The sequence below is a fragment of the Macroventuria anomochaeta genome, assembly GCF_010093625.1.
Source record: "Macroventuria anomochaeta strain CBS 525.71 unplaced genomic scaffold BU25scaffold_8, whole genome shotgun sequence".
In the NCBI taxonomy this organism is placed as follows: Eukaryota; Fungi; Ascomycota; class Dothideomycetes; order Pleosporales; family Didymellaceae; genus Macroventuria; species Macroventuria anomochaeta.
The window spans coordinates 38,370-51,971 of NW_022985369.1; the positions used below are offsets into that span (position 1 = coordinate 38,370).

At 50.3% G+C, this 13,602-nt stretch overlaps 3 protein-coding genes across 3 annotated transcripts; 1 reads left to right on the top strand and 2 right to left on the bottom strand.

The window, feature by feature from the left end:
- Positions 1–5,880: 5,880 nt before the first annotated feature.
- BU25DRAFT_336395 (uncharacterized protein) lies at positions 5,881–7,012 on the bottom strand (the record flags this gene model as incomplete). The annotated part of the gene is made up of 2 exons (XM_033702629.1): positions 5,881–6,446; positions 6,496–7,012. Coding segments are annotated over 2 exons (1,083 nt in total), but the record flags the coding sequence as incomplete, so codon positions are not given.
- Positions 7,013–8,680: 1,668 nt separating this feature from the next.
- On the bottom strand, positions 8,681–9,548 carry BU25DRAFT_259959 (uncharacterized protein). Its single transcript, XM_033701716.1, has 2 exons — positions 9,014–9,548; positions 8,681–8,914 (listed from the first exon to the last, which is right to left on the bottom strand). The coding sequence occupies exons 1-2, from the start codon at positions 9,284–9,286 to the stop codon at positions 8,777–8,779; spliced, it is 411 nt and encodes a 136-aa protein (XP_033564047.1). The 5' UTR covers positions 9,287–9,548; the 3' UTR covers positions 8,681–8,776.
- Positions 9,549–11,593: 2,045 nt separating this feature from the next.
- Positions 11,594–12,646, top strand: BU25DRAFT_335720 (GroES-like protein; the record flags this gene model as incomplete). The annotated part of the gene is made up of 1 exon (XM_033702594.1): positions 11,594–12,646. One exon carries the CDS (start codon positions 11,594–11,596, stop codon positions 12,644–12,646), a length of 1,053 nt encoding a protein of 350 aa, XP_033564048.1.
- Between the last annotated feature and the right edge of the window lie 956 nt (positions 12,647–13,602).

The window sequence follows — 13,602 nt, forward strand, 5'->3', positions numbered from 1 at the left end:
ATGGGCACGGCAGCCATGTTACAAAGGATTTCATTAACTATTGCGATAAAAACAAGATACTTTTGCTCATCTTCCCGCCACACAGTACCCATCGATTGCAGCCGCTCGATGTAGTGTGCTTTGCTCCGTTGAGCCACAACTACACCAAAGCCCTTGATAAACGTACCCAGAAGGTGCAGGGATGGCTGCCGTTGAAGAAGAGCGACTTCTTCCCCTTATTCTGGGAGGCTTGGGTGCAAACTTTCACCAAAACGTTGGTGGAGAAGAGCTTCGAAGCAACAGGTCTCTTCCCACAAAACGCTGACAAAGTACTCTCAAAATTCAAGCCAGCAACACCTGCTCCTCCATCAACACCTCTGCTGCAAACTACGCTATCAACTCACTCCAGAGAGCCACCATGGCTCAAAGCAAAGTCGCTGCTTTGCATTGCAGTTAAGCAGAATGACGTTGTTGCTGTAGAGGAGCTGAAGCAATACATCCACCACCTTTCTGTTCAGAATTCACTGCTCCAACATCAGCTAGAGGGTGCAAAAACAGCGCTACAAGAGAAGGAGAAGGTCAAGGATAAGCAGAAAGCGCTGCCACTGATGTTTCGCAACCCCAATCGGCCTGGCGGAGCAAAGTGGTGGTCACCTTCATCAAAGCGTGAAGCCGACGCTCGTGAGAAAGCTTTTGAGAAGTATCAACAACAACAGGATGCAGAAAAAGTAGCTAAAAAGCAGCGTGAAGAGCACCTCCGTATACTGAAACAGCAGGAAGACAATGCAAGGCGGGCACGTTGTGCAGTGGAGAAGGAAGAGCGTGACCGACAACGCGCTGAGGAGCGTGCTGCAATCAATGCTCGCAAAGAGCAAAGACGCAAGGATAAAGAAGCTCGCGACACTCAAAAAGCCTCTCAGTTGCCTAATAAAGGCAAGCGCAAAGCTTCAAATGCTCCTTCAGCAACTGCAACAAAGAAGTGTCGTGTTGCAGGTGCGCAAAGTGCAGGTGGTGCACCGCTGCCTGCACCAACACCTCGCACCCACACCACCCGCAGCGGCCGCACCGCAACTCTATATAATTAATCCTTCACGGGATACTTTCATATACATTAATACATTACTCTACCAACTTTTCTCACGATAATTGCTTTTATGGGTGGCTGTACAGCCTCATTTTGCTATACTCAGAAAAGTGGTTGGGGTGCGCATCACGCGAAGGTGCGCATCACGCGCACAGATACTGTAAGCTCTAGTTCATGGTATTGGTGGTTGGCGAAATGTGCGGACCACCCCTCCCCATGGTAGCCATAGCCTGTCACTCACATTTAAAAGGCGAAAGGGGTACTCTGAGTGGCCAGATGTACCCGTGTAGTATGTGGTGGAGACTTGACCCCTATATACATGCTCTCTGACATGCCCAGGACCCTGAGAAAGACCCTGAGCCATACCTTCACAGACGGCATGAATGGTAACGTCATCTACCTCATCATAGTGCCAGAATCGCACGCATATCACAGGTAGACCGCCCACACCTCCCCCTACCTGCTCCTCCACCGACTCCAGGTAGCTTCGACAGTGGGTCTTTGTGTGGCTTTGAGGGCTAGTGTACCGAGAAAGGGGTGGTCCATACATTTTGCATGTCATTATGAGGCGAGGATAGGCGCGCTGTCAAAGCTAAGGATTCATTTCATCGCCTGGAGCCAAATAGATTTGCACACAAAACAAGTCATCTTCCTGCAGTCTCGGCCGGTGTCAGGGGTTAGGATGTTGCACATTGCAGAATCTTTTTTACAACAGCTGGGGCGACCGCCATTTCCAGTCCAGTGTGCAATTCATGTACGCAACGTCGCGTAGCCCCCCTGGTAATACTGACCGGATGCTATATTCTGAACCTTCTGTAGTTTGGGAACGCTTTGTACGGCGGATGAAAGCGAGGCGCTTGGTCCGCTAACTATACGCTCAGACTGCAGATCATACGTAGGATTAAAAGTATGGGGGAATCACGGACGAGTATGGTTACTAGTCTTTTGAGACCCCAAGTACAATTCTTAATACAAAGTTGTTGCGCTGGAAGGAAAATGCGGTCGTTCACGAACACACGATCAGCTCAATCTTCCAACTTGTTCATTGCACGTTAAGAGCGTACATACATGCCAGATACCGTTGCTACCATCGCCATTACCGGCATTAGCAGCAAGCTCGCCTTACACGTCGCCTCCCAGCTTCTCCAGAATCCAGTTGTCCAGCTATGAGGGTCATGCCGCGACATCAGAAAGCTCCCAGAGACTCTCCGAACCCAACCACGCCTGCAGCTCATTCAGACGGACGCCTACGATGCGGGAGCCTTGCGTCCTCTCGTCTGTGGCTCCGACACTATTGTTTTTTGCTATTACGCCGACAACGAGACCATGACCTCTGCGCAAAAACTCCTTACTGATCTTTGCAAGAAGGCGTGCAGCGCTACATTGCAAGCGACTATACAGGCGACTATCAGAAGTTAGAGATCGGTGAAATCCCTGTGAAAGATCCGATGAAGCATATCACGGCTTATTTGAAAACAAAAAAACTGTAGCGGGAGTCTACGTTCTTATCGGGCTTATGTCAGAGCTATTCTGGCAATCCCTAAGTGGCTGGGACCCAGTCGCAAGAAGGTTCCAGTTCTGTGGATGGGGCGACGAGGCTTGGGAGGTCACAAACTATCAGACAGCGGCAGAGTATGTGGCTACCGTGGCTTTAGATTCTAAAACTAATGGTTTTTTTTTTTTAAAAAAAAAATCTGTGCTAGACAATGCTAGTGCTGCAGGCTTTCCTGACCCGGATATAGTTGTAGGAGGTCGGAAGAGCATTGGTCAGGTCGTAAATATCATGGGGCAAGTCTACGACATTATACCAAGCCTAGAAAGTAAAGGAAGCACTGCGGATGCTGCCCAGAAGAGGAAAACTGGCGCGAAAGGTGACTGGTCCACCATGCATGCATAAGTAGAAACCTCAGTCCCAGCTGGCCCTGGAGCGAATAGTGACGTGCTGTCTGATGTTAGCAATATATCGTACTTCTTTCTCATTGGGAAATGGGCACTTGGAGGCGATCTTGATAATTCGCGATATCCCCAGGTTAAGCCCGAAAGCGTTCGAGAGTTTCTCCAGGCTCGGCGTATCGATAACATTGTCATTGGCAAGCAGTAGTGGGCAACCCATAGAGATGTTTACACTATAGAGCCGCCTTACCTATACTGCATTGCAAGCTGTAGTGCGAGAAGTTTTGGGACTGATCTCCAGCCACGAAGTGTTTCTATACAATACTCTCAAAGCCATCCCATCCCAGGGCTCTAGAGCTACGATCATATGCCAGAGGTTTGTTCGCGTGGGCGCCTGGACTACCACCATCACATTTGATCACCAACTTTGAAGTAGTATACTTCAACAGCACGCTGACCAAATGAGACAGTTAGGGTTGAAAGTTAATCGCGTATCACTCAATGTTTAGTCTAGTACCCCCTTGCCCCTTGTATAGCGTCTGGTGATGCTGAACTTGATCACACTGTCGAGAATCGACGCACTCTTGCGCGGGATATGATATGTCCCCACAAGGTAGGTTTGAAGTTTCCGCTTGCTGCTGTACGTCCTCAAGTAAAGCTTGGTGTCATGCAGTCTCTGCTCGAGAATGTCTACATTGGCCCCTAGCAACACGAGCCTCAAGCCTTCTTGCGACGGCTTTTTCAATTCCGAAACGTCCCAGAGGAACTCACATACAAGTTCTAGGTAGTGACTGCGCCGGCTGCTTCCCAGTGGCCTGAGGGAACGAAACAGGAAGCCGTTGAAAGGTGCATCCAGCTGCGCCGCGTCAAAGGCAAAGATGCAGTACAACACACCTTTCTGGAGGTCGTGCGAACCCCAGAGGAGGTTGAACAGAGTGGCTGCTATGTTTATTTGGACCCGACGGTCCCAGATAGCTAACAGCATCTCAATGCCGGTTCGCCTTACTTAATGTAGCCCGTACGGCAGCCCATGCCTCCAACAACCCCATTTCAGGCACGCCCCAATCCACCCATCCTTCAACTTGGCGGTATAGTTCTCGCGGGAACAGCGATGTCTCACAGCTCTTTGCCCCCACATAAGCCGCGGTGCTTGACATATTTGAGAACAAAAACAAGAGACTAAGCACTGCCATATTCGTCTGCCTATGTTGATGGTTAATAGGTGATGCGAATAGGTACTTAGTGATCCTTGATCTCTGCCAGACCGAGACCGGAAATCAGTCTGGCGATATTATAGCGTTCGTGGAGCTTTCGTAGACGCTTGCTTGTCATTCTGAGCACGCAAGATCAGTGGCACTTTTGGATGGAACAGCTCTTCTGAGGGCAAGTTACAGCATATCGTTCAGTGCCACCTAAGGCTTTCAAAACTCACCATGAATGCGGGTTTTCTGCCTTCATAGTACGTATAAATTGTGTCGGAACCGCAAGAGATGGCCCACCACGCACGGACGCACATGAAAAGAACAATGCAACCTCTATAACAAGCGCGAAGTCGAGGCTCGACTGCAGAGAATATGGACTGAGGTACAGAAATTATCATTACTGTGATATGTTTATCTATGCGTAGGAAAGATTTTTGAGACGTGTCGAAAGGCGAGGCCAAAGTAGAGGAATGAATGTCGAAAGGCGAGTCCAAAGTGAAGGAATGAATGTCGAAAAAAAAGTTGACCTTGGGACTGTCAGTCTTACACCTCAGTGCAAACGTGCCACTCCCAGTTAGTCTTGTGGCAGCAGTCGATACGATCGAAATCCTTGGACGAGACACTGCCGGCACCAGTGGTGTCGAAGGTGATCTCCTGGCCCTCGTGCACATTGGTGGATCCACTCTGAGCGAAGGGGATATTCTTGCCGTTACCTACAACCGAGATGGTACGCCTGGGCGAAACCTGTCCCCAGGTATCGAAGATCTTGCTAACGAGAACACCAGGCTTGGCTTCGTCAAAGGTAGCGGTGACATGGAAACGTTCGTGACCCCAGTAGTAGGAGCCTGTGAACCAACTGAAGTGGATCTTTCGCGACCCAATAGCACCATCGACACTGTAGAAGACGCCTTGATTCCAGCCTGGACCATACACATAGAGCGCATCGGAGAATACGTTAAATGTGTAACTACCGATTTGGATGGAGCCCCGAACATTCAGTGTGATCTGAGTAGATGAGGTCTCGAAGATCTTGACGGCGAACGGCAAGGCAAGGCCAAAACTCTCGCGATACCAGCTTTTGTCACTTGCGCCAGGGACCATTGGAACGCCCTCGGAAGGGTCACCACCGCAGATCTTCGTGTAAGAGGGAGCGGTTGGCCTGGGTGCAGGAGCTGTACAAGTCGATTGGACGACAACCACGGTCTGGAAGTCTTGAGTCGTCGTCGACACTGGAGTATCAGCAGTCGCGGTGATGGTTGCAGTTGTAGTGGAAGTGCCTGTGGCGATCTGGGAGCAGGCTGCGGAGATCTTGCTGGTAGGCCAAGCAGAGATGGAGGCTGGCGTCGCGAGGTCACGCTTCTGAACCTCATTGAGCAGTACCGCCATAGTGTCGTTAAGCTTAGGAATGCTTGCATCATCCTCGTGAGAAAGAGTCTTGACTGCCACAATGGATATCTCGTAAGGATCAACGATGACGCTGTTGGTCACATCTGTGCCGTTGTTTGCTCGTCGGACGCGTCTTCCGTTCCATACCTGGGCAGTGTATGTGACTGCATTTGTAGTGTAGCTTGTAGATGTCTTTGTAACTGTGGTAATCTGCAGGGCGGGTGTTGTGGTAGCAGTAGCTGTTGCAGTAGTGGTGGGTTGACTGTAGCCGATGAAGCTGGTGCAGAACTCCTGGCCGCTGGACTTCAGGTAAGCCAGGTCGTTGGGGCAGACAGGTACGCCATCATCGCTCGAGTCTGTGAACCCAAAGCTGTACTGAATGGTGTAATGGTCATCTCCGCGGTACTGACCATCGTTCGTCGCAAAGGAACTATCCCATTCCTGAGTATACATGGAACAGTACTGACCCTGGGAAACGCCGTTCTTGAGCAAGATGTAGGTGTTGAAGAAGCGACATAACTGAGGCTTGCCGGTGGTGGGAGGGTGTTCCAGTGCGTACTTGTTGGTTTGCTGACAAGCAGTCGCGCAGAGCTTGGCATCGAAGGCGCCTTCGGTAAAGAGCTGGTAGCCCATATAAGATCCTTGCTTGTTGCAGTCGAGAGGAGCGTTAATCGCGCTGTTCTTAAGCTCGACCTGCTTGTAACCGTCGGCAGATTGGGTCTTGAGAGATGAGTAGCCATTGCTTCCTGCGATGGCGACCTCAAACTGCTCTCGCCACTGACCCTTGTTGGTCGCAGTGTCGGTGTAGACAGGTCCACCCCAGAATGAGCATTTGATGTTGGCGACTGCATCAGGGTTCTGGCAATTCGGGCCAGGGTTCAATGAAGGGTCACGCTCCACGACTGAATGTGGTCAGGAGTTGTTATGGCGGATGATCAGTGTAAGACTTACAGATGTTGAAACCGAGACATCCTTCCTTTGAGTTGCACTCCGAAGCGCACTCTGAGGGGTCGTAGCTTGTCACCACCTTATATCCAAGATATCCGTAGGCACTGCTAGCACCCTGCAGGTTAGTGAAGGTGTTAAAGTACCCAGATGGTGTAGACGCGCCCTCCGCTACAGACGCAAGCTTGGTGTCGGCACGGAAGTTGTTGGCAGATGAAAGGTCAAAGCCGTAAGTGTTGGGGTTGCTAGGCTCCTGATCACAAGCCGCGCGCTTCAAGTGCCGCCTGAGTTTGGGTACGGCCGTTGGCGTGGACGCAGGCTTGACATCGAGCGGATCGGCGGCAACCTTAGAGGCGACTGCCGCGATAGCCTTGCTCTGGTCGAACGGGATGACTTGCTCCTTCAGCCCGGAGACGATGTTGATCACCGGGTCGGGAGTGGCATCGACGCCTGCAAAGTCGATGTCTTGAGCTCCGACTACAGCGAACGCTGCGACGGCGGAGAAAACGAATGAAGAACGCATTACGAATCTAGCAAATGTAAAGAATGACTGGAAGGAGTGTGAAGGACTGCTTGGTGTTCTTGCTTAACTGCAGATGGTGTTTATATAATCCATTGCGAAGCCAGGAAAAAACTATGTCTCAACCATACCTTCAAGCGGCATTGATCGTGAGGTACGGAGTGGCCGCAGGTGGAGCACGCGAGCCACTTGGAGTTCTCGAGGCGCAGCTGAGTAGACGCATCAGCGAGCCTGGACAGCGTTGTTAAACCACCACAAATGGTTTGGTTTGTCGATTATATTGGTTCGGTCAAACCTCGAGCGGCTCCGGTAGCATACCAATATTATCGCGCCGCTTTGATCTGTAACAGGTCATAACATGCAAGCCATCGCTCGAAAGCGCTTTCGGTCTTCGCTTTGAGGCTGAATCGCAATGTAGGCTTCCCTGGGTACGCTATCCACCCCCTGCGTTTCGCGTCCAGAAGTCTTTGGAAGCGTCGTGAACGTGCGTTACAAGGCTACGAGACGACAGCCTTGTGTAGTGCATGGATGGACTCGCAAGCTAGCGTTAGCCACATATCCGGTCGCCTTGGCACATCGTACGTGCCTTAGCAGATCACCCTAGGGCAACCTAGACGATGAACATCAAAAGAACGATGCAGTCTCTCCACATGGCCTATTATTATTAGCGACTCTTCGGTAATCATCGGGAGATGGCCTCGCCTCCAGCTGCCCTCTTCAAAGCCACACGAGTGATCAATAAACCTGCTAGTCAGAGAACACCGTCGAGGGACAGCGTTATACAGTTTCGTGGAGATTGTCGGAGCTGTGGGCAGAGCGTCCTGCGACACTACTTGCGATATGGACGTATACGTTCTTGAGTCGAATTGGCTGTGTTTGCGATGCTATTTCGAACATGCGAAAACAAATTGTCGAATCTTTGAGAGCCCACACGACGAGAGTGTTGCGAAGCGCAGCGATCAACATTTCCGACTGTTCCAACGCTGTAGCGACTCGGCATGTTCTGTGCTTCGGCGTTCGCGATTGCTAGCCCATCCAAACAGAGTCCAAAGCGTTTGTAAATTGCACATCCGTAGTGAGTGGATCCCCAGCTTGCCCCAGAATATTGGAGGGGGTTTGAGCATCTAGACCCCTGGAGTTGGACGGTTGAATGATCACCTTTCACAGTTCACTGAGTGCCTAGATCCAGCCAGCCCATCTTAAAGACCTCGAGGAAGTTCATCTTAATGAGCTAGTGATCGAACACCCTCAGGGTTCTTTCCACTACCGTGCGCGTGCAAGGCCTGTTGAAGCCGAAAAGCTCAAATCCTCAGATCGACTGTTGCTGTATCGATCTCACAATAGAAGAGGCCGACATCATCGTAGTCAATGCTATTGTGTGCTTGCTTCAGCAATCGTATAGCCTCATGCCTGAAGCGGGACGGGCCACGGAAGGATAACGCTGAGGTGGTAGCTGAAAGCTCCGCTTTTATGGACTGGCAAACCCCGCAGGTATATCATAGCTTTTCGGAAAGGCCAATTGCACGTCGACAAGTCCGTTGGTTGCGAGAAACCAGCAATACCTGGCCAGAATGAATCTATCGTGAAGTTAAATCGTGGGTTGTCAAGAAGTCGCGAAACATGGACGTCGAGATCGCTCTTGAGGCGTTCAGCTAGTAGCAAAAGGCCTCCGACGGTACGAGGCATTTGAGTTGAGGGCCGAGCTAGGAATACGTCTAGTAGTAGTATGTGCGCATGATCCCAGCAGTATCAGTGGACAAGTACATGCTACGACGCATCTCGCGACGCAATCGTCAGCACGATTGTGAGAAGGAAGTGATCAGGTTTTGCAATCTGTTCCACAGCCATTGGCGTGAGAAACTTTTCCGGGACTATAGGACAGTAAGGATGTATATTTTCGCATACCTAAGTCACCGTCAGTCGATGCGCGTGGCAGGTTCATTTGTTGAGGATGACTGACATCTACAATAGCTCGAAGATCACACTCATTGATAGTACACTGACCTTTAGCAACTCGAGACCCTTAAGCGTTGCAGACTGATTGCCACCCTCCTGGTCGTTGGGCGTAGATGACGTTCCATAATTGGCTGGACCACGAGTCGTGGCTAGCAGTGAACGATCATCTGAATGTGCAAGCACATCGAGCGCATCGGATGGGTTTCTTAACTCGATTCCTCTTCCAAGTTCCAAATCCCTCCAAGGATCTTCGAGCTTGTCTCTACATGTCAGTGTCCTGGGGAGCTGTAGATAATTCGGCCGAAGTTCCAAAAGCCTCATTGTGTTCTACGAAGCTTTTCAAATCTTGTGGAATATTCGCCCTGGCTTTGTTTTGCCATTGTCTTCGTTTCGACTGCGCAAGGATACACTCGTTGCCGGAAAGGTGACAGGATTCGCAGGGCGGCTCCTTTCGATCGCCTGCGCCGTCAAGATCACACTTTGTCTTGCGACGACGGCACCATAAACATGCACGAAAAGACCGTTTGCCGTGATGCAGTCATTGCTGTCCATCGCGAATGTGTGATGCTGGTCGATAATCGATAGAGTGTTTGGGAAGACACAACTTGGCTACGGCAAATGTCCAGGTGCGGGCCTTCCTCGTCTATGGCTCATTACGTCATCAGCGCTGGTTACATGCCGCCATGACCACCGTTGCCATGGCCCCATCATCCGAGGTCACTTCAACTTTCCATCTAACAATTGGAATACTGCAGACTTGAACACTGATGCAGCTCGAAACTAGAAAATGCTCTCTGAAGCATACACAAATGCTGCACAATACTGTTTGGGCACCTTCGACCAGCGCGAATCGTCAAAATCTCAAGAGCTCTCATTCAAACAACGCAGCCTACAAATTTTGACAGAGGCAACTCAGCTCGCAGGGATATAAGCCTTTTTTCCGTTTCTAACTGCTTAGAATGATAGGCAAAGCATCATAGACGGCTACAATCCAGTTTGCAACGTGACAAGTCGGTCGGCAATGGTCGGTGGTGAGCTCTTGCCGATGACCTGAAGTCCCATATGCACATCTAAATATGGAACAGTACACTGAACTAAGAAGAAAGAAACTCAATTTGTATTGATTCATCTGCAATCTTGATATCAATCAAGATGTGTTCTACGACCACCCAACTCACCACTTTTTCCTCAGCTCCACAGATACAGGAGCTCAAGAACGGATTCAGTGTCGAGATCCGAGGATTCGACTTGACAAATGGAGTAAGCTATGAGAGCTTTCGTCTTCTGCAAAGCCTCTTGACGAAAGTGATTTTCCCAGACAAACATCCATGGCTCCTCACTGATCATCTTCATAGTATGGCGTAGCCGTCCTTCGCAAAACCAACCAAGCCGACTCAGCCCACATCGCCCTAGCCTGCAGATTCGGAGAACCCGACGATGTAAAGTCCTACAACAAAGCTGGCCGTAATAACCGTTTCGCCTACGACGAGGTCTTCGACGTCGGCAACATTGAAGCCGCCAACACTCTTGTGTCATCAAACAATCCACGCGCCAAAGCAAACAAAGGCAACAGCTACTTCCACATCGACAGTAGCTTTAAACTTACGCCGAGCAAGAGAAGGGCGACTGTGCACAATGATAGCAGTCAGGCTTGGGACTTGAACGAGAAGACAGATATGAGGCAGGGGTTGCCGTGAAGGATCATCGCATGAGCTGAACTTTTCCATGACTAATTTCGTTGGTAAGCCAGGTCTACGTTCGCGATGTATCTTGCGCAAAGGTTGACCTAGTTCAACTCAATGCTACCTCAAACTCGGTTGCCTGTTCCCGGAAGGTGCAGTCCCAGGCACTTTGCAGGATATCCGCGATGCCAACGCGTTCTGTTCTCCGTTCTTGAACTGATCGAGCGTAGTCGTAATCTTGAATCCGGCTTCGCGTCCGCTCTGCTAAAGGGTAGGTTTTGATGAGCATTCTGAAGCACTAGCGCATGCAGGGCTGCAACCCTGGCACACATTCTTTTTGTTTTGCCCTCATATCAGAAGTCGGAGGCTGCAGATGGATGGATTGTAGCTGGATGGACAGTAGCTATGTAAACAGTGTTGTTTCGCCATGGTCTTCGCGTTGAAGCGAGGTCCTAGCTAGCCTATTAACAGTTTGGACCCCGCATGTTCCGAATTTATAATATTACTGATCAAGAATAAATGAATGGCGAATCAACCACCTGCATGTAACATAATCCTAACCAGGCAGACCAATGTTTAGATCACACTTGCAGCCTTTGCTGCAACTAAGATCTACACTAGCACAGCATAACCTTAGTTTGACGCGACATGTTGTGTCACGATATTGCCAAGGAGACACGTAGTCCCAATGTGTGGTTGAGATGCAATAACCACGTGCTTTGAAATCAAACTTCGCGATTGTGTTCACAGTTAAAATGTTTCGTCATCTTGCTTAGCAATATCGGTCTTACGGCTTCACTTGAAAGCAAGAAGAGCTGAATATAAAACGTAAAGCCCTGCCCGTAACTAGTTCGTCACGCCACGATCGAAACCATCGAGAAACCATACTCTACCCCTCTTTCTGGCTTATTTTGCCAATCACTACTTCTCTGCCAGAGCAATGAAGATGTTGAACCAAACAGCCTTGATTGTTTCCGAAGTCGGCGGGCGCGTGAAGTCAACGTCAGACTGGCCCATTCCTCGACCAGGACACAAACAAGTCCAAATACGTGTCACAGTGGCAGGTCTCAACCCACATGATCAAAAGGCTCGCGATATAGGCCTCTTTATCAAAGACTCCCTACCAGCCATCCTCGGGCATGACATTACTGGAGTCGTTGCAGATGTTGGACCTGGTGTCACCAAGTTCAAGACTGGGGATAAGATAGTCTCCCAATCACAGCTAGTCGGTCATCATCAGAAAGCATTGCAGCAGTATGCAATCGTGGATGAGGACTTCTCATCGAAGATTCCAAAAGGATTTAATGATCACGACGCTGCTACACTCCCCACAAACGCAGTTGCGGCACTCATCAGTCTTTTCGACCCCAGTGGACTGGACATTCCGGCGCCCTGGAGAAAGACAGACGTCTCTTTTGACTATTCGGGAGCTACACTGCTCATCCTAGGCGGAGGAAGCAACTGCGGAAGATTTGGCGTCCAGTTTGCCCAAATGGCTGGTATTGGAAAGATTGTAGTTGTTGGCGGCTCTGAAGAAGAACTCAAGAGATGGGGTGCGACGCATGTTTTGGACAGACATGGTGGCGACGAGGCAGTCATCAAACGTGTTCGCGATGTTGTCGGCGATGACCTTGTGTATGCCTTCGACGCCATAAACCCGCCTGATGGCCAACATCTCGCCATCAGCGCGCTATCTTCCAGCAAGACCGGAAAAGTTGCTCGCCTGCGTTTCTCTTCCGGGGCTATCGATGAGTCGAAGATCGTTGGGGAGAAGAAAGCTGGATATGAGATGCGTAACGTGCTCGGGTTGTCGCATATGAAGCCCAATACAGCCAAGCCATTCTGGGATCGGGTAGAGGAATACCTCAGGAACGAGAGTCTGGTACCGTTGAAGTACGAAGTTGTCGATGGACTGAATGTGGAGAAAGTCAACGGAGTGTTGGACCGGTACAGGGATGGCAAGAAGGTCACTCAGACGCATTTCAAAGTGTCCGAGTAAGTCCGGTGATCCGGTAGCCACTCGCTAAAAGCAAGAGACCTCCGACGGACGGAGGCAGGGTATGACATAACAGGGCTACATAGCTGCCAATCGAGGAAGGTACTTCCTCACCTCCTCTGCAATGAACGCAAGTTTTTGAATCGGTATATCGTACCCATACTCTTCGAAACACTTGTACACCACATCCAAGCTCAACCTGCTCTGCGCCCTAGCAATCTGATCGTGATACAGCCTACACAGCAGAATGAATTTCCTCGCTTTCTCCCTTCCTTCTTCAGATCCATCGCCCGATCTTACTCCTTCGTCATATAGCTGTTGATAGTAGCTTGTCATATTGGACTTCAGCACCAACAACGGCTTCTCGCCCAATATTTGATGCTTGAATTGCTCATATAGCGCCAGTTCGTGGGCAGAGGCGTGTATATCCTCAAGTTTCAGCGCCCTTGTCTGTACGCTCTTAGGTGCCGACTACATAGTCCCACTCAGCGTCGGACAGGCCAGACTGCTCCTTGAGATGCGTAAGTGCTTCCCAATCCACGTTCTGAGCAACAGCCATGAGGTTTGTGTCGGGAACACGAGCGAAGGGTTGAAGCATAAACACTGTAGCGGTGTCGCATTGTATCATGCCGGTGATGGTATGGATCGTCTTTGTGCAACTTGAGAAAGAAACGTGGTGGTATGCCGCCGTACGAATGGCTCATCACGATGTAGGGCGGTTCCAGCCGAGTGGCCTCCAGAAGTTTGGTGAGGTCACGCACTATGTCCCTGGCGAAGATTTTCCCATTCGGCAAGGCTGAGGCTAGCGGCAAGGTACTCCTGTCGTAGCCTGCACGATCGTAGAACAGGATTCGAACGTGTGCGCTGAGAGCCTCCTGCAACTTAATGTACACGGCGGAAGATGCGCCGGCCTCGGTGATAAGGACAAGCAATGGACATGGTCATCTGCGGATGGGTCC